Source organism: Colobus angolensis, unplaced genomic scaffold, assembly GCF_000951035.1.
Source record: "Colobus angolensis palliatus isolate OR3802 unplaced genomic scaffold, Cang.pa_1.0 Scaffold405, whole genome shotgun sequence".
NCBI classification, from domain to species: Eukaryota; Metazoa; Chordata; class Mammalia; order Primates; family Cercopithecidae; genus Colobus; species Colobus angolensis.
The window spans coordinates 68,877-94,724 of record NW_012117433.1 but is presented as its reverse complement, the minus strand read 5'-3'; the positions used below and the strand labels follow the sequence as shown (position 1 = coordinate 94,724).

The 25,848-nt window shown below is 38.8% G+C and overlaps 1 protein-coding gene across 3 annotated transcripts in view; it reads right to left on the bottom strand.

Moving 5' to 3' along the window:
• Positions 1 to 25,848, bottom strand: part of LOC105521700 (prostaglandin F synthase 1-like) — a 33,726-nt gene that overhangs the window by 3,653 nt on the left and 4,225 nt on the right. The window contains exons 2-9 of one of the 3 annotated variants that reach the window (XM_011955980.1): positions 14,151 to 14,318; positions 13,159 to 13,275; positions 12,068 to 12,145; positions 11,159 to 11,281; positions 9,880 to 9,989; positions 8,906 to 9,071; positions 6,974 to 7,047; positions 5,420 to 5,462 (exon numbers count right to left, since the gene is read on the bottom strand). In XM_011955980.1, the coding sequence (XP_011811370.1) occupies positions 5,420 to 5,462; positions 6,974 to 7,047; positions 8,906 to 9,071; positions 9,880 to 9,989; positions 11,159 to 11,281; positions 12,068 to 12,145; positions 13,159 to 13,275; positions 14,151 to 14,318 (879 nt within the window). Of the gene's footprint in view, positions 1 to 5,419; positions 5,482 to 6,964; positions 7,048 to 8,905; positions 9,072 to 9,879; positions 9,990 to 11,158; positions 11,282 to 12,067; positions 12,146 to 13,158; positions 13,276 to 14,150; positions 14,319 to 25,848 lie in introns of those variants that run through there. The other 2 variants (XM_011955979.1, XM_011955978.1) reach the window with 2 other exon arrangements.

Here is a 25,848-nt window from a genome sequence, read left to right as displayed (position 1 = left end):
ATGCTCATGGATAGGAAGAATCAATATTGTGAAAATGGCCATACTGCCCAAGGTAATTTATAGATTCAATGACATCCCCATCAAGCTACCAATGACTTTCTTCACAGAATTGGAAAAAAACTACTCTAAAGTTCATATGGAACCAAAATAGAACCCGCATTGCCAAGACAATCCTAAGCAAAAAGAACAAAGCTGGAGGCATCATGCTACCTGACTTCAAACTATACTACACGCCTGCAGTAATCAAAACAGCATGGTACTGGTACCAAAACAGAGATATAGACCAATGGAACAGAACAGAGCCCTCAGAAATATCACATCTCTACAACCATCTGATCTTTGACAAACCTTACAAAAACAAGAAATGGGGAAAGGATTCCCCATTTAATAAATGGTGCTAGGAAAACTAGCTAACCATATGCAGAAAGCTGAAACTGGATCCCTTTCTTATACCTTAAAAATTAATTCAAGATGGATTAAAGACTTAAATGTTAGACCTAAAACCATAAAAACCCTAGAAGAAAACCTAGGCAATACCATTCAGGACATAGGCATGGGCAAGGAATTCATGACTAAAACACCAAAAGCAATGGCAACAAAAACCAAAATTAACAAATGGGATCTAATTAAACTAAAGAGCTTCTGCACAGCAAAAGAAACTACCATCAGAGTGAACAGGCAACGTACACAGAATGGGAGAAAATTTTTGCAATCCACCCATCTGACAAAGGGCTTATATCCAGATCTACAAAGAACTTAAACAAATTTACAAGAAAAAAATCAAATAACCCCATCAAAAAGTGGGCAAAGAATATTAACTGACACTTCTCAAAAAAAGACTTTTATGCAGCCAACAGACACATGAAAAAATGCTCATCATCACTGTTCATCAGAGAAATGCGAATCAAAACCACAGTGAGATACCATCTCACACCAGTTAGAATGGCAATCATTAAAAAGTCAGGAAACAACAGGTGCTGGAGGGGATGTGGAGAAATAGGAATGCTTTTACACTGTTGGTGGGAGTGTAAACTAGTTCAACCACTGTGGAAAACAGTGTGGCAATTTCTCAAGGATCTACAACTAGAAATACCATTTGACCCAGCCATCCCATTACTGGGTATATACCCAAAAGATTATAAATCATGCTGCTACAAAGACACATGCACCCATATGTTTATTGTGGCACTATTCACAATGGCAAAGACTTGGAACCAACCCAAATGTCCAGCAATGACAGACTGGATTAAGAAAATGTGGCACATATACACCATTGAATACTGTGTAGCCATAAAAAAAGATGAGTTCGTGTCCTTTGTAGGTACATGGATGAAGCTGGAAACCATCATTCTGAGCAAATGATCGCAAGGATGGAAAATCAACCACCACATGTTCTCACTCATAGGTAGGAATTGAACAATGAGAACACCTGGACACAGGGCGGGGAACATCACACACCAGAACCTGTTGTGGGGTGGGGAAGGGATAGCATTAGGAGAAATACGTAATGTAAATGAGTTAATGGGTGCGGCAAACCGACATGTCATATGTATACATATGCAACAAACTTGCACGTTGTGCACATGTACCCTAGAAATTAAAGTATAATAAAAAAAGAAAGAAATTATTCCCTTACTGTTGATTGCTGCTGACTGATCAGGGTCATGGTTGCTGAGTTCTGAAATGACTGTGGCAATTTCTTAAATAAAATACAACAATGAAATTTGCCTCATTGATAGGCTTCTTTCACAAAAGATTAGAGAGATTTCTCTGCTATTTGACAGCTTACAGTGTAGAACTTCTTTGAAAGTTGAAGTCATTTCTCTGTAATCCAGCCACTGCATCATCAACTATCTTTTCATAATATTTTAAATCCTTTGTTGTCATTGGAGCAATATTTACAGCATCTTCACCATCTCACAATGGTTAAGAGTAGATTTCAACCCAAGAACAACTTTTTGTGCATTCATATGAAGGAACTCTTAATCTCTTAAAGTTTTATCATGAGATTACAGCAATTCAATCACATATTAAAGCTCTACTTATTCTAGCTTTCTTGCTATTTCCATTACATCTGCAGTTACCAAAACCTTAACCCCGTTAAAATCATCCTTGAGAGTTGTAATTAACTTTTTCCAAACTTCTGTTCATGTTGATATTTTGACATTTTCTTAGGAATTACAAATTTTCATGATGGCATTCAGAATGCTGAATTCTTTCCAGAGGGCTTTCCATTTACTTTTCCTGGATTCATCAGAAGAATCACTATCTATGGCAGCTATAACTGATTGAAATGTATTTTATGAACAATAAGACTTGAAAGTTAAAATTACTTCTTTATCCATGTACTGAAGAATAAATGTGTGAAAGCAGTCATAAAAACAAAAGCAATATTTTGGTACCTCTGCATTAGAACTCTTTGTTAACCAGGTGCATTGTCATTGAACAGCAATATTTTGAAAGGCATCTCTTTTTGAGCAGTAGGTTTCAACTGCTGCTTTTTATTTTAAGCAGTAGACTTGAAATATTCAGTAACCATTTTGTGAAGAGCTATGCTGTAATACAGTCTTTTTCTATTTATAGAGTGTGGTTTTGAAATTATAAAGCATTGGTTTTATCCTGAAATCAGCAGGCACAGGAGCTACTAACACAAGAGTCAGCCTGTCTTTTGAAGCCAGGCATTGACTTCCTTCTAAATATAAAAGTCCTAGATGGCACCTTTTTTGATACAACACCCTTTCACCTACATTCAAAATCAATTGTTTATTGTAGTCACTTTCATTAATGATCTTACATAAATCTTCTTGTTGACCTGCTGCAGATTCTCCATCATTACTTGATGCTTTATTGTGTACTTTTTTGTTATGGAAATGGCTTATTTTATTCAACCTCATGCACCAACCTCTACTAGATTTCAACATTTGCTCTGCAACATCGTCACCTGTATGAGCTTTCATACAGTTGAAGAGAGTTAAGGTCTTCTTCTGGATTAGGCTTTGGCTTAAGGGAATGTTGTGGCTGGTTCATCTTCTGTCCACATCATTAAAACTTTCTTCTTAGCAACAAGAAAACTTGTTTTGCATTCTAACCATTTTGTATTCAACTGGAGTAGCGTTACAGATTCCTTAAAGAACTTTTCCTTTGCATTCACAACTTGGCTAATAATTAACAACAGACCTAGCTTTCAACCTACCTCAGCCTTCAACATGCATAGCTCAATAAGCTTAATCATGTGTAGCTTTTGTGCTTAAGTGAAAGATATGCTATTCTTTCTTTCATGTGAACATTTAGAGGCCACTGGAGGGTTACAATTCGACCTAGTTTTAACATTTTTGTGCCTTAGGGTATACGAAGGCCTGAACAGAGGGAAAGAGATAGGGGAACCACCTGTCACTGAAGCAGTCAGAAGACACACAATTATCTATTGCATTCACTGTCTTATATGGGCATAGTTTAGGGTATCCCAAAACAAGTATAGCAGTAACATCAAGATTACAGATCTGGTAGACCTCTGGTGAGGACCCCAGGCTGCTTCCACTCATGGCAAAAGGGGATGTGGAGTTAGCATGCACTGAGGTCAGATGGTGAGAGAGGAAAGCAATAGAAGGGGAGTAAGGTGTGAGGCTCTTTTTAACAAGCAGTCATCAAGAAAAGTAATAAAGCAAGAATTCACTTACTACTGCAGGCAGAGCACCAAGCCACTCATGATGGATCTGTCCCAGTGACCATAACAACTCCACTAGGCCCCAATTCCTACACTGAGAACTCAGCATATGGTTTAGAGGGTCAGATATCCCGATTACAGCATTCTGACCCCGGTCAACGAACTTCACACCCTTCTTCCAGGCAAAATGTAACCATTTCATCCCAATAGTCCCCACAAGTTTTAACTTGGTCCAGTACCAACTTAAAATTCCAACGTACAAAAGTTCATCTCAGAGTCAAGGCAAGTTCCTGCCAGTCATGAGCCTGTGAAGTCAAAAACAAGTTATTTACTTTTGAAGTAGAACATTGTTATCAGTTGTGAGTCAACATTCCTTTTCCAGAAGATAAAAAAAATTAACAGAAACAAAACAAAATGAAAAAAAAAAAATGGTGTGGGTAAGGTCAGGAGAAACAGGACCTGTGGAAGTCAGAATCCCAGCAAGGCAGACGTTAAACCTTATAGCTCCAAGATCATTTCCGGTGACTTTGTGTCCTGCATCCCGGGCACACTGGTGCAAGGGGCCAGCTCTGGAGCATTTGGGCAGCACTGTCTCTATGGTTTTGCTGGGCACAGCCCGCACGGCTACTCTTACAGGTTGGAGTTCTATTCCTGTGAGACTTTTCCAGGCAGAAGCTTCAAGCTGCCAAAGGGTCTGTGATTCTGGGGTCTGGAGGGCTGTGGTCCTGCTCCCACATTTCCACTAGGCAGAAACCCCATGGTGAATTCTGACCCCACATTTCTGCTTAGCATTGCCCAAGTAGAGACTCTGGGTGGGGCCTCCACCCCTGCATTAGGCTTCTGCCTGGCTTGATGAAGCTGCCAAATCTCAACTACTCTTGTGCCACAGAGATATCTGGTTTGAAGCTCCCGTCCTCTTTTTTTTCCTACTCAGAATTCCCTCCAATGACCAGGTATGAGACCTCTGGCTTCACAAGGCTCAAGGGACTAGGTGGCTGCTATGTGGGGACTTCTGCCTGAAGAGTGTGGGTTCGTGGGGTTGACAAGAATTCAAAATTTTTCCCAGATTGTATACAATCTGGCTGAATGAGAAACTGATCTCAGGAGGCCAGGAGAATGCTCAGTAGTTTAGGAGATAGAGAGGAGTTTAATGGGCTCACAGTTCTGCAGGCTGCGTAGGATGCATGGCTGGGTAAGCGTCAGGAAACTTACAGCCATGATGGAAGGCAAGGGGAAGGAGACACGTCTTCATGCGGCCAGAGGAGGAAGAGAGTGAAGGGGAGATGCTACACATCTTTCAACAACCAGATTTCATGAGAACTCGCTATCACCAGAACAGCAAGGGTGAAGACTATCCCTGAGATCCAATCACCTCCCACCAGCCAGATCCTTCTTCCAATATTGGAGATTACCATTGACATAATGTTTGGGTGGGGACACAGATCCAAACCATATCAGACCTTTTGTTTAGAAAACTCATGAAGAAAAATGCACCAAATGATAAATATGCTGTAATGAAAGAACTACAAATCATTTTTGTTTTGTATTCTTTATTTTTTTAAAAAAATTTATGGGTATTACTTCATCAGGAAAAACAAACATCTTCCTGTTAAAGTCTTCATTTCATAAAAGAAAGGAAAGGCAAGCAACCTGCAACTTCAGGGTCCTACTTCCTACTCCTCTATCAAATACAGAAATCCTCTCTATGTCACCTAAAAGGAGGAAATTGTGGTGGTAATGTTCAATAGCTCATGGTCAATATTCTTCAGAAAATGGAAAATAAGGGTGATTAGCAGCACTGAAAGAGAAAAAATAATACTAACTTAGTAACTCTTTTTTCCATTCTGTCAAAGAGTTTTTTCTGAAGATGCATTTAGGATGGGCTAAAATTCCTGAATTTACCACTGAGTCCCTACTTGTACCTCAGCACACACAATTTAATCTATGGAGCAGATGAGATGCATCTCTAATACCCACACCTAAAAAACACAATTATGTCTTACTTAAATATAATTATAAAGATACTTGTTAGGAATTAAAATTACTGTTTGTTTTCCTTTTCATGTTCATTTTTCTTTTTTATAATTTGTTCTTTTTAATTGAGTGATATTAAAAAGTACCTTCGAAGCAGTTAAATGTGCCAGGAGTCATACTGACATAGGGCCACAGACAAGAGTAGGACAAGGCGTTCATAGACTCATAAGGCAGATCACAGACTTATACTCAGCCTTCGGGTATAGAAAAGTTACTTCCTAATATTTTTCTCATTGAAAATGTTTCCTCTCAGAATCTTGGTGTGGTTTTATGTAAAGGAGAGGGATTCTTCAGATCTTTTTTGGAGACTGAGTCTTTATTCTGGCAACCAAAATTGTATTTCCCCTGTTTCTAAACTCTCCTCTAAACTCCTCTCTGTTGAGCCTTCTCTCTCCTTAGTCCTGAAATCCTGCAGTAGGTGAGCAAATGGAACATCACGTTTATAAATAAACCAGTCAAGGGATATTGGGTTCCTCAGAGGTGGACTTCAGGTGGACAAAGATGACACTGGAGTAAGAGTCATGCCTCGAGGATCCAGAGAAACTCCAAAGGATCTTATCTTGGTAAAGGCCATTGACACCTCACAGTCACTAGCATTTGAGGGTCTACGAATCTCATAATTCATTCACAATTCAGCATAGTGAGATTATATAACTGAGGAAATAGGAGTTGTGGTAGGTAAAGAAGGCCAAGAAAAACATAAATTTTGCAGAAATAGTTGGTATCCTGAAGAGGGAATACCACATTAAGGCTTCCCTAGGACATAGGCACCTTTGCCTTCAGGGGCCCATCCTGCACTAATACTTAAATTATGTTTTCCATTACCATGATGCAAGCACAAAGATACAGCAGGATGGAGTCATTATTATATATGCATTATTATTGTATTCATTTTTGTCTGATTTTAATATAAATTAAAGAGAACATTATGATGGGCCCCTATAGGTTTGTAGGTACTACACACTGAGCCTTCTAGACTCACAGGCAGTGGGCCCTGAGTGCTAGACCCAGGCACAGATAGTAAGGGCATTCAAGAATTGGATTCACAATGGTGCAGACACTGGCAGTTTCACTTACAGACACATTTCTGCTGGGTCAGAGATTGAGTCCTGGAGGAAACCTCTGGTCTGAGGGCTACAGGGCATCTCCTATTTTATCCCATGCCTGAATTTGGGCATGTCTTCCTGATAGGGGGAACATTTGTTCCCCCATTTCCCTGCATACTACAGAAAACAGCCTGTGAAAGAATCTACAAGCATCACTTACAATTGTAACTTATCATATCGGAGATTTCTGTTGAGGCCATCAATGGCTTTCATGTCTTCTGGAGTCAACTCAAAGTCAAAAATCTGAAAGGAAGAAAAGACTCACATTAACCCCTCCCCAGGGCAGCAGCTTCTACATGAGAATACAAGGACTTTCCAGGAGGCAGAGGCAAGGACAGCATTAGGGGAAGCATTTTCATCCTCATTGGCTTTCAGATGCACTTGGCCCGAGACATCTTCCACCTACATTCTGCCTCTTCTCCATCCCACCCCTCTCCTACTGAGCTCCACTTCTCAAAAGAAAGGTGTGCACTCATCACTCTAAAATATTTATTGAGAATTGCTTGAGACAGAAAAAGGAAATCCTTTATTTTAAAATAGAAAAGAAAGTGTGCAAAATAACTGCCACCTGGACATGTCCACACTTGGTCAGGCTTTTGTTTCCTCAGTTCCCCTGGAACTTGATCCATCCTTGGAATGAGAAAGCCTTAGAACACAGGAAACTCCCACTCAAGAATCTGTTTACCCCAGAAAAAGCATTTTCTGGACAACTGTTCTACTTGCTCACCTCAGGACCCCTAAATAGTGTCTATTTCCAGCTGTGTTTCCTCTTCCTTATAAAAAATGCTTACTAATTGATCTTTGAGACACTTACATCTTACGTTCAAAGAGTTCTGCATTTTTAATCTCTCTTAAGTCCAGAGAGGTTCATTTGTGTCAATACATAGTCCCTGATGAGGAGTCCCTTAATAGTAAAACAGATATTTTTGGTAAAAAAAAAAAAAAAAAAAAATACTAAGTTCATTATGTGATCCAGGAGACAATTTCATGAAAGACTCAGATACCTCTCTCTATATATATATATCTAATGTATTTATCTCTTTCTCTCTATATATCTGTCCATTTTCTTTCTATCTGCCAACACATTTATTCACAACTCTTTTTAAAAACGTACTTCCGAAGTTATATGGTTGTCAAGAGAGGAGGTATTAGCATTTTGATTTGGATCAAAAAATAAAACGAATATTTTTTTGTCACGTTGTAACAATGAGATTTAGATTTACCTATTTAATTTTTCCACAAGTTAATATATTTAATCTATAATTTATTTTGAAATACATTATATATAATATGATTCAAATGTCATCTCTTATAAATATTAAACTCATAATAAAATTTGTAGCTGTCATTTTAAAATGAGAAACAGCTTACATATTTTTTCAAAATTCCTGTGGGATTCAAAACAAAATAAGTTGGAGACCTGTGATTAATATAAAGTCCAGAGTGTATGTGGAGAAGGGTTTACAAAATAACTTCACTCATCAGTTTCTTAGTTTGGTTAGTCTGTAACCTTATACCTAACTTCATACCTGCTAGGGTCACTGCCAGGGGAAAGGTAATAAAAGATAATCCAGAAAGAGTCATTGTATTTAGGTTCTCACAGTCCAGAGAGCACACTGGAGTATTAGCAGATGATGTAAAATTAATAAAGAAAAAAACTCACTAACAAAGTCATGTCAGGGGCTTTTGTGGTGAAAACTGGGCTGGGGTGTCCCAGTAGTTTAACAGAACAACTAATTTTATTTGGGTTTGATTTTAAAATACAAATAGGCATTTGTAGGTAGAGAAGGTGAAGGAGAGGAATCAGGGTCCTTAAAGTTCATTACCATGTAGAATTCCTGAAACGGATGAAAATAAGTGAATTGAAATTTGCCTAGTGTCACACAACTAGTAAGTGGCAAAGCCAGGCCTAGAGATGATAAGCCTTAGGACTCTGAGTTCAGTGCTCTCTCATTCGATCCTTCCACACTGCCCTCCTCCCTTAGCACATAGTGGAGAGAAGCACAGGAATGAATGACACGTGTTGCATTTTCCTATGTAAGGGAGATAACCCAGAGCAGCGCCCATGGCTCACTCTGGAGTGACTCTTTTCAACCTGTACCTGGAAGTTCTCTTTGATTCTCTTCTGAGAGAAGCTCTTGGCCAGGACCACAACTCCCCGCTGCAGCTGGTAGCGCAGGGCGACCTGGCCTGGGCTGCGACTGTGTTTCTTAGCAATGGATTTTAAGACTGGCTCCTCCAAGAGATATGGGGAGTCGGGATCCACCCTGTTGGGGTAGGAACAGACACAGATGCGAAGGATGCAAAACGGAAAACCTAGAGTGTGCTGCTCCTTTTACCCCAAATTCTCCAGAGAGTTGAGAGGAGTAGGCACAATACAATTTGATTTAACACGGTCTCATAACTATTCATATGGATTCATTCATAAATGCAGTGAACTGGAAACAATAAAGCTGTCCATTAACAGGTGAATGGATAAACAAATTATCCATACCCTGGAATAAGATCCAGCAATACAATGGAAAGAATTACAGATACTCACAACTACGTGAATGCATCTCACAGATATGGTGAGCCAAAAAAGCCAGGTGCAAAGCAGTGTGCATGATCTCTTTCATATGAAATTTTAGAGCACACTAAAACTAATCTAAGGTGAAAAAAAAATCAGAAAATAGTTTCCTAGCAATGAGAAGTTATTGTCTCAGAAGGAACAAAAAATAACTTTTTTGGGAGATAGCAAGTTTGTATACCACATTAAGGATGTGGGTTACAGAGTATGTCCACTTGCCAAACTAGTATAGCATTACAGCCTATGCAAATTTTACCTAAAGATCACTTTAAAATTTATATTAGGAGTGGGATTGGGCATAAGTAGTCACATAGACGACACAGGAAGGAAAGAATGTTGGTGACATTTAAGCTCAGTGGTGATACATGGGAACAAACTACACCATTGCTTTTTGTTTTTAATCTTTGAACTTTTTAATAATAAAATTTTAGAACTTAGTTTTAATAGGAGTTTTTCAGCATCAACAGAATTCCTGCCATAGATTAGCTCTTTGATATTCTTATTACCACTGTGGGTCTCTTTGGGATCCCAGGGCACTGTAGGCAACTAGAACAATGTCCTTGGACTTGCAGAACTCCAGGAGTTTGCTCTGGTTGAGGTAAGGGTGACATTCCACCTATAATTTTTCAAGACAAAAAGGTGTCACAATATATGAGCCAATAATCACATGCAAATTTAAAATTGGCCTGAAGGCATGTGTAACACCACATTAATAGATGTACTATACTTTTCCTGTTGGCCCTTTTCCCCATGCACCTTCTGAAGCACCTTTAAATCCCATCGCTTGCCATACTGATACAGTAATTTTCTTATTCCTTTTCTATTTATGTTTGAAAATTATTAAAATACCTTGTGCCCCAATTATAGCCTCGAAAGCCATTTTTACTGAAAGAAACTAAGATTGCTTAGAGGAAGGGCGTATTCCAGTTCCGAGTGTGAAAGTTTCCATTTGAGCCTGGAAGAGCTTGCACTCTAGAAAGGAAAGAAGAATGACAATGATGCATGCTGCCAAAGGACCCAGGATCTTACTTGAAGAGGCTTCTGCTAGTCAAAATATGGAAATTTGAGCATCAAAAGACATAGTAATTATGATTAATGGAAAATGATGTATAGGCTAAAACTCATAAATTCACATGGCATTAATCAAATGAGATCAGATCTGTAGCACTAAGCTTCAATTTGCAGGAAGCACAAAAGGAACATGTCAAAGTGTGTCACGTGGATCAATGAGTAAGCCATTAGTAAGTGATGTGGAAATTTTTACAGAACAAATGACTTAATTCCTTTCATAAAACCGAACCTTTCACTGGATTCCTGACACCACCCTCTCCTGGTTGTCTCCACCTGTCTGGCAGCTTCTGTTTAATCTCCTTGCCAGTGCCTCTCTGCCTCACCCTCTCCTGTGGATTTTCCTGCCTGTTCCTTTTCATTCATGAACTTTCTCTAGGAGAACAAATCCGTGTCTGTGAGTTTAGTTACTATCCGTAAAGCAATGACTCCAAACATCTGCATCTCCACCTGGACCACTCTCTGAGCTCCAGACCTGAGCTGCCACTTCCCAACTCAGCACCTCCACATGGCTGTCTCACAGGAGCTTTCACCCCCTCTGAAGAATTGTGCTCTTCCACCCCACTCAAATTGCCTTTCTCTCATATCTTCTATTTCTGAGAGAAAAGAACTCTCATCTACATAGATGACATCAAAGCAGAAACTTGGAGACATGATTAAGCAGGAAGTGTGTGAAGAGCAGAAAGTCAGAGAAGGCCCCGTGGGCTGAGGGCTCACCTGGTTGCAGGTGGGCTTGTACTTGAGCCCTGGCTTGTTGAGGATGAGTTCCAGCAGCTTATGATTAAAATTGGACACCCCGATAGACTTGGTTAAACCTGCGTCTTTGCACTTCTCCAGGGCCTGGGGAGGAAGGATATGGGTGGTAGACCTTTACTGTAAATTTTTCTTTTCAATTGGCATTTGACTTTGTAAATGCTGGAAATCTGTTTTAACATACATAAATATTAGACTGAATTAAACAGTTTTATCACTTGAATATACAATTTGCTAATGCATTACCTTGCTATGCATATATGTTTGTCTCCTTGATTCTATTACATGCACACTCAGGACGGCAAGTAGACATATTTGTTGTCTCCCACTTATTTCAATGGTACCTATTTGGCTTGAGACATGAAATAGTTCCTTAACAAATTATACTAGAGTCATAAGAAAGGGAGACTCTCAGGTTTTCTGTTAGTAGATGGTTTTTTGCTACATCTATTCTAGAATGGTAAAAAAAAAAAAAAAAAAAAAATCAATCAAATGGGTCTTTCAAGGGCAGGTTCACCATCCTGCACCTTCCACCCTCCTGCTGAGTCAGTCCACAGCTGTCCCTCCTCCATGATGTATTTCTAACCAAGGATAACGCGCTGACCCCTCTTACAGGGCTCACATCCTCAACCTGATCTCAAGGCCAAAGGTGCTTCTGTGTCTAATTAGAACCCTAGAAGTTACAATTAAAATGAACCATAGAGGCCATCTCATTGCACACTCTCACTTCACAGATGAGAATACAGAGGCACAGAGAAGTTCCACATGTGAGGTCAGACAACTGCTGGAGCAAAATCCCATCTCTTCTGACCCCTCCTCCTGTGGTTTAAACCTCACCACACAGTGCTGCCTGGTGTCTGCAGCAGAACATACCTCCCAAGTGTCACAAAGGTCCACAGTTTCTAAAATAATCTCCCCACTGGCATTCTTTGGCAGTAATTCTTCCCCAGCCTGGAAAATAGAGAGAACAGAAGATAAAGAAGGACGTTTTCTATGGAACTCCCCTTTCTGGTGCCTAATGAGTTTGGCCAAACAACCTTCAAGAGTTTCAGGAGGCTGTGATTATTAATCTGAGTGTGCCTATTTGTGCCTGCGCGTGCATGCATGTGTGTATATATATGTGTGGGTATGTGTGTAAATGTGTTTGTGTGTGTTTGCAGGCATGTGTGCATTATGTGTACATATGTGTGTGTGTGTGCAAACAAAGACATGGGTTGAAAGAAAGATAAAAATCATGAATGACTGTAGCAAAACACCTTGCCCCAGTAACCTCCAGGCTCCGTCCTCCACACGTCCCTACTCTTCACTAAGAATGAGGTCCCTACAGTTGGAATTCGTTTTGTTTCCCAAGGACAAGCTGGTGTGGAGGACAGAGCTTAATATAACTATTCATCAGTGTGTTTAGCCCCAGAGTTTATGCTCACCCAACTCAAGATAGTGAGGACATCAGATGTGCTTAGCCAATGTCCACTGTGATGAGAGGTTGGATCAGTGAAGCCCAAAGGAGCCCAGTTGTGCCACATGCACTATTCCCAGGTATCTCTCTTTTGTTGGGCTGAGGGGTACATATGGGAGACCCTTCCATTAAAGAGGTGGGGTTTCCCATTGTATCTCTGCAGTCTGTGATAACTCAACATTCTTGAGGATCCTAACGGCTCAGGGCCTCCATTCAGGAACACAAGTACTGAGATAGGGCAATGCCCTCATCTATCTAGGGTGGAGGAAGTGAGATCATTGAATCTGAACCCCCCTTAAGGCTAGGGGACAAGGATAGACAGAAAATCTTGATGGTAGAGCACTCAATTGTGAAAGATACTTATGAAAGATTTGCCAATCCTATGCACGTTACTCAAATCTGTCCCTCTCAGGAAGAACCCAGGAAACCAAGCCAGAATGAGATAATTCAGGTGCTTATAACAATGATGAAACAGTCTTGAGCATAACAAGGAAAAACAAAAGCTGACCTTCATAGCAAATGGTACATGAATAATGAAGAGATCTACATAATCCAGTCCAAGTTTCTTCAGTGAACTTTCTAGGGCTGGGCGAACCAATTCTGGCCGAAGGAAAGTAGCCCAAAGCTGCAGTGACCAAAAGAAACCAAGCAGATTATAATTTCACACATTTGAGGACCAAAATTAAACTTCATAGTCAGACACTGAGATGTGAGTCTTAAAACACTGTAGTCTAAAGCTAAAAGAGCGGCACTAAATATGTGTTACTCAGTATAAATCAGGTCCTTGATGGGACACCGAGATTTCCTTGAATGAGTGCAATGTAAGAAAACTGAATAAAACTAGAAAGGGGCAGGAAAATCAACTTCAGTGCATCAAGGGTTAGAGGAGTCATCCACCAAAATGAGTCAATAAATGGCAGGACAGAAAGAACAGAATCTCTTGTCCTGTACAATAAATTCCTAGGAAGAATTATTCTGAGAGACTCACATTCTAAAAATAAGTTTGTATCGATATAAACATACACAGGGTGCATCCCTGAAGACCTCAGCTCTGTTTACATTGGAAGCATGGATTTCCACCTAGGACAATTTTAGAAATTTCATAAAACTCAACGCTGATTTTAGAAAAAGTGTTTTCTTGTCTGGATCCCTTTTCTGAATAATATCTAACTTTACTTGCTACATCCTAAGATCTCCTACTGAACAACTGAAGGAGTGGACCCATAGTGGCTTGGTTAATCTGTACAACAGGTAAAGGAGATAAGTATTATTATTTCCATTTTATATATGAATACTGTCTGATGCTCAGAGACACTAAAGAACTGTGTTCTACCATAACATATTTCAGAGTAAGCAAGTCATTTCTGTTTTTGTTTCTATAATGTGCCTTCACAATATTAGGAGGTAAATAAACAATTCAACTTAGACCATATTTTCATTTCAAAATAACATATCTCAACTGATAGTGGCCTCTGACCACTTCGCACACAGAACTTTCACCTTGGTAGTGTAGAATATATCCTCTCTCTTGACAGTACCATCAGCAATCTTCTCCCAAATGGCCTGTCCAACCTCCTCCTCATTTTGGTACAAGTACGCTGAATCAATATGGCGGAAGCCTACGTCAATAGCCACTTTGGTGGCTTCAGCAGCCTGGCTTTTGGGAGTCTACAAGACAGGAGTAAGAAGAATTGTTGATCTGCCCGACCCAGAGAACATCAATGCATTTCCCCCAATAGCATTTTCACTGGTAGTTTCTGCTGACCTCCTTCAATTTTGATGACACGGGTTTCAGTGATAGACCTGTACTCTAAGGACATTGATTAAACTCCAGTATAACTTCTATTCCCAAATGAATTAGAGAAATCAGCTTCACCCTGGAGTATGGAAAAATCATGTCTCATTCCATATCAATCAATTGTAGAAACTGAATATAACATATGTTAGACACACCTTGTACTTACTGGATAAAATGGATAATTATGCCATTGACAGCAACTGGCCCTGTCTGACGGCTGTCATAAATTCACTTCTCATGCTATAGTTCTACCAAGATTAAGCACATTGTTCTGTCATTTTTAGAGCAATTCTTGCAAAGCAACCCCAAAGCTGCCCCTACCTCACTGTGACCAGATTGTGACACTTTAAATTCCCTTCAGTGAACTGAGTGGATGGCTGAATAGTGTATTTCATGAGAAGCACAATCTAGTCCCCATTATGACGTTATGCCTCCTAAGTCTTCCCTTCTCATTTCCTAATGTGTGGAATTGAGATTAAAAAAAAATTATTAGGGTGGGTTCTTGGTAAAACTCTGTTAAACAGAGAAATGGTCTGAAAAATCAGGCTGCAGACAGAGATAAGGAAACTTACACAAATCTCTGACCCATTCAGATAAAAGACCAAGGCCCAACATAAAAACACATTTGTCCTTTATGCCTAAGACATACCAACAACTACACTAATAAGAGAACATGACTGAACATAGAAACGCCTTTTCCCCAACATAAAAACACCTTTGTCCTTTAAGCCTAAGACATGCCCACAACTACACTAGTAAGAGAACAAGACCCAACATAGAAACGCCTCTGTCCTTTGTATAACCAACAGGCTTCTAGAAAGTAGTCTCTTTTCCTTTTATGAACATGTACACTATGGGCTACAGTGGGTTCTAGTGGACACTTTTCTTTTTTGGACATGCTTTTGACTGTGAGCTGAGCCTCTGAGAATCATCACTACAGCATCTGATTGCTCCTGAGCCAAGGTTTTTGGTCAAGCTTTTACTTAAACTCTCTGTTAGTCTCAGACCAAGATCCTGGACAAAACTTTCACTTCAGTCTCTGATTGGTCCTGGGCCTAGGTCCAAGGCAAAGCTGAGAAACACTTTCTCTAAGTCTGGTCAACACATTCCTTCCCTTCCCAGTTCAAAACACCCCAGACCCAACCTCACAGTTGACAACCCATTCAGGCCCCCTCTCGATTACAGAGAGCTTTCTTCTTGATTAAACTTTCATTCTAATCTCACCCTTTGTGTCCACAATTTTGTTGGTGGTAAGTCAAAAAAACTTTGGGTGATACCTCATGAGAGACTACTACATTTTTGATACATTGATGAGACTGTAACATATATTTGGTGCATGGGTTGGGAATAGAATTCATGGGAAGGGTGGGCAGGAGCCAATTTCCAAACTCTTTACTTCATTTCAGATTTTTTTTTCTCTCAAGAGCAAAAAAACACCGGGCCCCTGTCAGTGAATAGGGCAGCTGCCAGTCTTACAAGACTCAGGGGAGAGGCTTCCTGGAGAGGACTTTGTCAGTCCCCATCATCCTCAGGTGTTGGGAATGTTGACTCTGTTCCACTCCAGTTTTCTTTCACGGAAGACTTCATGCAAACTTTCAGAAGTACTAAGACAACTGAAAGTTTCTGGCTGAGGCTACACCTCAGTGTTACCTGAAGGCGCCTGTACTAACTCCAGTTCCCAACAGCTTGTCAGGGCTTTGGCACCAGAACTTATAGCCTTTCCTACTGCATTTTCTTTCTCTCTTTTCATGGCTATCATGTCTTCTGTTCCTTCTTCGTATACAATGTTATAGCAATTTTACAAGCTGTGAATATATTCTTGTTGGGTAAACTCAGCCAGTGTTGTAGTAATCAGGAATGTAATTCAAATAGGTACTGTTTTTGTGATTCCCTAGAAACAAGGGGAATTCAACATTTCTGTCTAAATTTTCACCTAATAAGGGTCTTTTTGTCCCGACTGATAGACATTCATGACACTGTATAGGGGGTTATTTCACCATGAGTGAATACCCTCCTCCTCCCTCTCCATTTGGGTTGTCTTTCCTCCATGTAAAAATTCACCACTGCCCAATGAATTTTAACAGTTACTTTATGAGACTAATTTATTTTTTTCTACTGTGAGACATACGGGAACAGCCTCTTATGCCTCCGACCTCTAACTTCTGCCTGCAAAAAATTTGGAGTCAGAGTTTTTACCTAACATTTCAGACCCTACAACACCACCTAGGGGGATGGGAATTTTTTTCTCCATGGGGAGCCTTGTCAGCCCTTTGCTCAAAACCTCTGGTTTCCCAATTCCTCTCTCTCCTATGTCCCTCTAACAGTGATCAAACTTCATACCCCATCTGTGAACAGAAAAACACCACTTTCAACAATCAGAAAGAAACCTCCCTTGAGAAACAAATTCTAGCCTCAGTGCTGTCCCCATTAGATGGAGGACAGCCATTCAATCCTCAGGTTCTTTTGAGACACCTGTTCTACATCCAGTTACACTGACATTTAAACAAAAAGGAGTACTTTATGTTTAATAGTCAATCAGTCCCATTCTCTAGAAATTCAAGGCTTTACCAGCACCATAGCTAGAAAAGACAGAGATGAGGTTAAAACACTCCCTTCATTAAAGGGTCTTACCCAAATCCAACTACTGTACAATGTCTCCCAGACACCCAGGGTTCCCCAAGGGAGGCTTATGGTCTAAGAAACCTAGAAAGACAGAGAACTAGTACCTCACACAGGTGAACATGACTACTTCTAACGACTAACTTGTTCAGATCTATGGGTGAAGGTCACATTTGCATCCATGGGTGACTCCTATAACAGTCACTGGGACCTGAAGGATGAAAGAAAAGAGGAAAAGGGAGACACCCTTTCTATCTTTCTCTCCACCCTGGGTCACTCTAAAAAGAAGAAAGAGACTAAAGAACATCTTTTCTCCTCCCTTTTCTAGATAAGTAACAAACCATCTCACTGCACTGAAGAGTGCAGAAGAAAGCCTGCACTCTTCTCAAGTGCATTCTAAAGCATTGAGATTCCTTTGACCCTGAGACTCAGGAAAAAAAGACTCAAATTCTTATACACAAGGACATGGCTTTCTTACCAACTCTAGGATGGACAGGCCTAGACTCCTGAGAAAAGTGTTAATTTTAACACTATCCAACAACTAGATCTTTTCTGCAGACAGGAGAGGAAATGGTCTGAGGTTTTCTATGTACAAGCCTTCTTTACCCTGAAAAACAACCCAGATCTTTGTAAGCATTATAAAATTGACCCTGCCCTCTTAACAATTATATCAGATAAGCCCACAGTAGACAACTCCCCAAAGTCAGAGAAAAGAACCCCCAGAAAATGCTGAAATGCAACTCCCAGTTGTCCCAGCCCTTGTCCCCACTTCACAGAGCCTCTGTAGTCACATAATCATCAATTCCTCCAGTTCTACCACCCAAACCCCCAAGTCCACTACTATCCCTACAAGAAATGCCTGATCGTCATGGTACCACTACAGTTCAGATTCCTTTTTCATCACAAGACTTTAAACAAATAGAGGGAGACCTGGGCAAGTTATATAAAGGCTTTCCAAAATCTAACTTAAGTGTTTGATCTTACATAGAGAGATGTTATGTTACTCTTAAACCAAACCCTAACTACTACTGAGAAACAGAGAGCTCTGCAAACAACAGAGATTCAGAGATGAAAACATATCTCCTATAACTGGCTGAAAAAGAAAACCAGTAAAAAGGGGAAAGAGAATGAAAAAGAGACAAGATCCCCATTCCTGATAAGAAGAGAGACAACATCCCTTGAAAACCACAATTAGAGTTCTAGTGATCCCATAGAGGTGTGAAAAAGAAAGCACTCTCTGATGCACATATTAAAAGACTTACAAAAAATCAGAACCAAATCTCTTAATTACTCTAAAATGTGCATGCTGAATCTAAAAACAGATTAAAATACCTCAGCCTTTATGGGAAGGCTGGGATAGACTTTAGTGAAACCCACCTCCCTATCTCCTGATTCAATTGATGGACAATTAATCTTAAAAGACAAATTCATTACTCAGACAACCACTGACATCAAAAGGAAACTACAAAAACAGGCCATAGGTCCAAAGAACACCCTAGAGAAACTCCTGAAATTAATGACTTTATTCGTTTACAATACGGACCAAGAGGAGGAGGGCCAGGAGAAGGAGAGGAAACACACAAAAAAAAGGACAGAGACTCGAGTGACCACATGACAGGCCTATAAAATCCAAGATCCCCAGGTACACCTACTAACTACTACCAGTACGGCAAGTCGGGACACTTTAAAAAGAACTGTCAAGGCAACATAAAGAAGTCATCTCAACCCTGTCCAATGTGTGGTGACCATTGGAAGGTGGACCGTCCCTGGAGACACAGGTCACTGGGTCCAGGGCCAGTCTCCCAGATGGTCCAACAAGATTGATCGGTCCCAGGACTCAATTCCCTACTCCAATGACTCAATCTGCCATCACTACCCAGGGGCCCCAGGTGATGCTAACAATAAAAGGGGGAAAAAGGTAGATTTCGTTCAAACCTCTGAAGCCAGGCTCTCTATTCTCCTCTCCAGTCCAGGCCTCCCCTCCTCCCATAACACAACTGTTATGGGCATCTCAGGAAAGACTTTAACCCAATACTTTTCTAAACCACTTAATTCTAATAGGGGGTGTAAGAATTAAAGAAAGAGAAAAAAACACAAAAGAAACATGAAAAGGTGGCTCGCCAGTCTGGACAGATTTATTTTAGAGAAAACAAATCTGAGAGGTGCCTTCTGGCTGAGTTATGTCAGAGGTTTGCTCTCTTTACAGACTAAGAGTTTTTAAGGATTCACAGTGGGAGAGTTGATCAGAGGTTTGGACTGCTTCTGTGTTTCTTTGTTGTGCTCATGTGGGAGGGAGAGTTGTGTGCCTGTTCCCATACATCTTTCTGCAGCTGCAGGCATATCCCCGGAGTCTGCTTTTAGCTTCCCTATCTTAGTGCACCTGAAGGAAAAGGAATTCACTTATTAAGGCCCACTGTTTTACTGGGGCCTGTTGTATGAGGGTGAAGTTTGGCAGTTACCCAAGAGACTCTTCCCCCACCTGCCCCTGTGTCTGAGCTATCTCTTCTGTGTTTTACTGTCTGCTCTTTCTGGCTGCTTGTAGTAGAAGAGAAGTGATTTCCTCGAAATGCATAAGGCTAGAAAGGAAGCTGGAATTTAAAGTGGTGGTGTTTGTCCGAGATGACAGTGGCCCTGTTCTATAATTCCAGACCCTATAGTTATAAAAGGACAAAGGGTGATGTGTATTTCTGGCTACTTCCTGCTGGGGGTGGAGGAGAGTTTCTTGATGTTGGATTGACTGCAGGAGCAACACAGTCTGTAGATGTTTCTGGGTAGTTGTCTATGAAATGGCCATGATTCTGTTGGTTAAAAATTTTTGAAAAAGGTTAATTAAGCTGTGTAAAAACATTAGTTCTTTTTAGCAGCATTTCCTATTACACCTGATGGTTGAGACAGAAGTAACATTTTTTTTTTTTGAGACGGAGTCTGGCTCTGTTGCCCAGGCTGGAGTGCAGTGGCCGGATCTCAGCTCACTGGCAAGCTCCGCCTCCTGGGTTTACGCCATTCTCCTGCCTCAGCCTCCTGAGTAGCTGGGACTACAGGCATCCGCCTGTTTTTTGATGTTTTTTCTTAATGACAGTCAGAGGCACATATTTGGAAAGAGCCATGTGTCATTTTTTTGTTAGTAACTGTTATTCCTGCTATGAGGATAATAACTAAGTAAAATGCTACAGTAACTGAGATTGTCTATCAGACATTCCATCCTGAGGGTACTACAGTATATAGTCCCACTAAATACAGTGAGTACAGCAGTTCTCACAAGGGTAGCATAGTAAATAATTTCCATTAAAAAGTTCTAATATTTAGCTTTAAAGGAGAGGTAGAAACAACAAAAAGTATTTGGTGAGGTAGGGTTGAGGCTGAGTAAGATGAGTAATTTTCACTTAGTTACTTACTTTTTATGATTTTCAGCTTAAGATTTCTTATTTGTTTACAGTGATATTTAGGACATTTTTTGGGCTGTCAGGGGTTCCTTAGCTTTTCAGGTTTTGACTTGAGTGTGATGTATCTAGGAGTTGATTCCTGTGACAGGCACCGTCTTAATTACCCTGGGTTCCATGGACTCACTAGACATGGGGACAAAGGATTCCAGACACCCTTAGTTATTAGTTGTTGACATCAGCATTGAAGAGATTTCCTCCTGTGATGGTCGGGGGACTTAGAGGCAGCGCCTGCTGAAACATCTAGTTTTCAGTTTACAGGACTTTAAGAAAGGATAGCTTATTTTAGAAACTTGTAGCTGGAAAAAATATAATCTAAACAGTAGAAAATAATAAAAATTGAAAAACATTATACAACACTACAATTTAACAACAGGTGTGCTATGGTTTTTGAAACATGATTTTCTCTCTTCAGTTTCCCATTTTTATTAAAAGACAAATTATGGTAGGATTGGTTTGCTTTATTATACTTGGCTTAATTATTTGCATACAGTGCAGCAAGAATAATTATTTGTTACATAGGCCTTTTAAATTGGCTTTTATGGAACTTTGTTCCATAGAAGGAATGTGAGATAAGGCCTTTTTAAACCCAACCCCATTCATGAATTTGTACCACTAAATACCTATTAGTTGGTGAATTTCTCTTCTCTTGAGGTCGCAGGATAACTTAGGGCTCCCGGCCTGCTAGAAAGTGACATTCTTTACTTACCACAGATCAGAAACCCTGTACAGGGACTCTGTAGACAAAATATGAGGCCGGTTTTCCAAGGGCTTTATTGGCTTCATAAGTTAAGTTTGATTCCTTAAGGGAAAGCACACCATTCCAGTCAAAGCCTTGGTAAAATAACCAGTTTTTCTAATTGTGTCCTGTTACAAAAGAAAACAGATTCTTATGGCACTTATACAAATAACTATATTGCTATAACTTAAGAATACTCACAGATAGTTTCCAAATTTTGGAGACAATCAGGTAGACTGAAACAAGTATGCTCCAAATTTTGTTTATGAGAGTAAACTAAATTGTTAAAAGTTGTTAATGGCTCAAAAGAAAAATTTATTTGACTTTGAAAAGCAAAACAAAGGATTAGCAATATTTTAAGCAAAATGTTAAAAAGATTAGCTTCTTATTAATTTAATTTATGCAGCTAATTCCTGTCCTGTTCAACATTAATTAACATTTTAGTTCTTTAAAAGTCCTGAACATTTTTCCTTTATTTTGATGTTACAATTCTCCAAAGTTATCAGAAACCTGCATTTAAGAGTACCTGTTAGAGTTTTATAGCTGATTATAAAACCACTTTTTGAAGAAGACCAAAACAAGGCAACAATTGCTTATGGATAACAAAAAGTTTTAAGGTAGCCATAGTTTAAGACACAATTGACAAGGATATCTGTTACCTCTGTGGCACACAATGATTTTAACATAACAATTATAATTTTTACTGATAAGATACACTAAGGTACATGGGAATTATAGGCATTTCTTATAACTTTGAGACACATACAATATATTTATATAAATATAGCCCAAAGAAAGCTAAACACCATTTTATATTTGACAATGCTTTCTGCATGATTTCTACTAAATAAGCCAAACTTTACTTTTATATTAGTGTGCTATTAAATTTAAACTTAATTTTTAATAAAACCTTGTATACATATTTACCCAATTTTAATGTCTGAGCATAAGGTAAGAGTTTTATAGACTCTTTTTAACTCTTTATAATTTTTGTTAAAGAGCAGGTTAGTGCTTTAAGAAAAACCCGTTGTGCTTTTATTTTAATGCTCAATTTACAGAAAAACTGGGTGATGCCCCTTTAACTTTAGCCAATATGTTTACACAGAATTTCCTTTAAAATTAACCTCTCAAAACTTGCTTAAGCCTTAAAACAATTCTTCAGCCTTTTAATGGAGATAAAAATCCACATTCTCATACCTCCTTAATAATCTTTTTACCAAAAGTATATTTTACTTTTCTTACACACCTTGCACATTAACTGTTTCTTCAATAGTTTTAAATACATGTTACGCTGTTAACTTTTAGCAACCTTTACTTTTGTTGAAAACCTTCATAAGTTTGGGATTTTAATTCTGTACTAGGTGTAGAGCCTAGGATCCAGAGAGAAGTGCAGATAAGGTCTGACTTATTCCAGCATTTAACTTCGTGTCCTAGGTGTTACTTAGCTGCAAAGCAGGCAAGTTGTACAGCTAACAGTTATAGTGGAATTTTATAAAGTATTTATGAGGCCTAATTACTTTTAAATTGTACAATATTTCTTGCATAAATTCCCTTTTATAAAATTTTTCATGACCTTCACAGACAATTTCTGATATGCATTCATTTTTTGACTTGTAAATATTCCTTTCTTTAAACAACCAGTTAATTTACTTTAGGACAAGAATTTGCCATATAAGATTTTTTAAATATAAATTTTTTTTTTAAATATTAAAGATAACAGTTCTTTCCAAAAACAAACTTCCTTCATGTCTGTGGACTAGACTGCCTAGGGCCACAAGATTAAAAGTAAGGATATTTTAGCCGGGCATGGTGGCTCTCGCCTGTGATCCTAGCACTTTGGGAGGCCGAGGCGGGCAGATCACGAGGTCAGGGGATGGAGACCATCCTGGGTAACACAGTGAAACCCTGTCTCTACTAAAAATACAAAAAAAAATTAGCCAGGCATGGTGGCAGGCGCCTGTAGTCCCAGCTACTTGGGAGGCTGAGGCGGGAGGATGGCGTGAGTGAACCCAAAAGGTGGAGCTTGCAGTGAGCCGAGATTGCGCCACTGCACGCCAGCCTGGGCGACAGAGCAAGACTCCATCTCAAAAAAAAAAAAAAAAAAAACCAGTAGGGATATTTTACTAAATAGTTTAAGATGTAGCTATTTTCATTAAACTAATATTAATTTTTATTTATTAAAAATAGTATTTTATTTTGGGCTGAGTTATAGTTTTGTAGCCTCTATGCCAAATTTTGACACCTTATAGTATTTGGCAGAGATAAGTATGAAATTGCTTGATTAATAAATGCAAACAAAAATGTATGCTAGCAACTCTTCAGACATTTCTAATTTTACCGTACCAGTAAAGTTTTAAAGATCAAAGTCACGTGAACTGAAAGGTTCTACAGCTTTAACTTTTTCCTTAAAAATATTTAAGTGCTTATTTTCCTTAGGACAATTAATTAGAGCTCTTTTAGTAGACATTGCACACATAACACATATATATCCACACAGACAACCAGAAGATCTAGTAGTTATAAAATTTACATTTGCTAATTTCCTGATCGGATAATCGGCCTCCAGATGAGGCCCTTTAAGAATAGGGCTAGGAAAACAATTTTTAGGGCCTAATAAGCAAGCAGAGCTAGAAGACAAAGATTTTGAGAGATACTTATTTACCTTTAATTCCAGGGGCTCCATAAGGAAAACAGAGTTTTTCCAAAATGAGATTTGTGGCAACTTTTCTATTTTCCCAGGGAGTCCCAAGCTACCAGAAGTTATTTTAGGGTTTTTCATGCATGCACTAAAAGTGGCAAGACAGAATGGAGAAAAGTAATTCAGTTAACTGGAAAAAAAAAACCTTTTCCAGGAAAACAAGACTGAAGAGAAAAATATAAAAGACTTTTGAATATACTTACAACTTTGATCTGCAACAGATCAGACATGGAGAAAGGGACATGAATGCAAGCAATGCCTTTAACCCCAGCTACTTTTCAGAGAGAGAATGGCAGAGGTGGTTTTCGAATGGGTAACAGGTGGAGAATGAGGAGGAGTGGGGTTTGGGACTGAAGGCTTGGAGACAGGAGGCACCACTGGGGAAGAGCATTAGGACAAGCGAGAAGCAGAGGATGCAAAGGTATAAGAATACAGAGGGGGTTCATCCAAGAAGAAACTAGAAAACCTGAACACAACTATAAACAAATAGTGGTACAAACTTACACAGCCAAAAAAGACTTCAAGAAAAACTCCCCTAGAAAACCCAAAAGCCAGACATACCGACAAAATGATTAAAAAAAAAAAAAAAAATCCAGTCAGACTTTTGGCCGCTCTCCCTATACAAACCAATAAAAAGAATAATAAGCATCACTGTTTATATTCTCTGTAAAATTTTAATTAGTGAAAAATAATTTTCTTAAAGAACACTCAACTAAAGGTTGAGATCAAAACTATAGGTATATTTAAAAGGCCTTTATAGTTTTCTTAGATCTTCTTTTTCCGGAAAAGGTTTTATTCTCAGTCAACTAAATTACTTTCCTCCACTCTGTCTTACCACCCTTAATTCATACATAAAAGGCCCTAAGATGACTTCTGATGGCCTGGGACTCCTTTGGAAAAAAAATTAAAAACACCATATACACACACACAAATTCCATTTTGAGAGAAATCTCTGTTTTCCTTGTGGAACCCAAAGAATTAGAGACAGATAAATCCCTCTCAAAATCTATTTTTTCTTTCAACTATATCTATTTATTAGGCTCTAGAAACTGCATATTTTCCTAGCCCTTTTCTTAAACTCCATCCTGAGACCAATAATCCAATTAGAAGATTGACAAATGGAAAATCTTACAACTACTAGATCTTCTTCTGTCTATATAGTCATATATATGTTAGGTATGTGATGTCTATAAAAAAGAATTCTAATTAATTAATTGACCTAAAAAAAGATTTTTGAAGGAAAATTAAAAGTTATAATGCCTCTTAGTTCACATGACTTTAATCTTTACAAAATTAAGTCTTAAAAAGTATTGGTAAAATACAAGTGTCTTCAAGATATAAATATGTGGTATACATTATACAAGTCATATACTAAATTTACTAAATATTTTAAGATGGCAAACTACTTCTTTGACCTTTAAAAACTGACTTTCCTACTTCACAATTAATAAGACCTGAGGACATATAGTAATAACGACACCTCTAACTATACAAGAAAAAGTCAGATTTTATGCCTAATACATCACTAAAACAACTTACCAGGTTTTACATTAAAGTTAAAAATTACTAAGAATTATGACATATAATTGAGACTACTATAAATAAATTTACATACCAAGTATGTAAAAACAGTAAAAAGTGTTTTCAATAAAAAATTATAAAAAGACATAAAAATGTAAATTTTGCCTAGGAGTACAAGGCAGTCTTAAAGAAAATAAAACTGAAAGATTAAACAGGTTGTGAAAAATTATAAAAATTTTACAAAACCACTCTATGTAAACCTATTAACTAAATTCAAAAATATTACTTTTTTTCATAAATTGAACATTGAAATAAAACACAAGGTTTTCTTTTTTTTTTTGAGACAGAGTCTCGCTCTGTCGCCCAGGCTGGAGTTCAGTGGC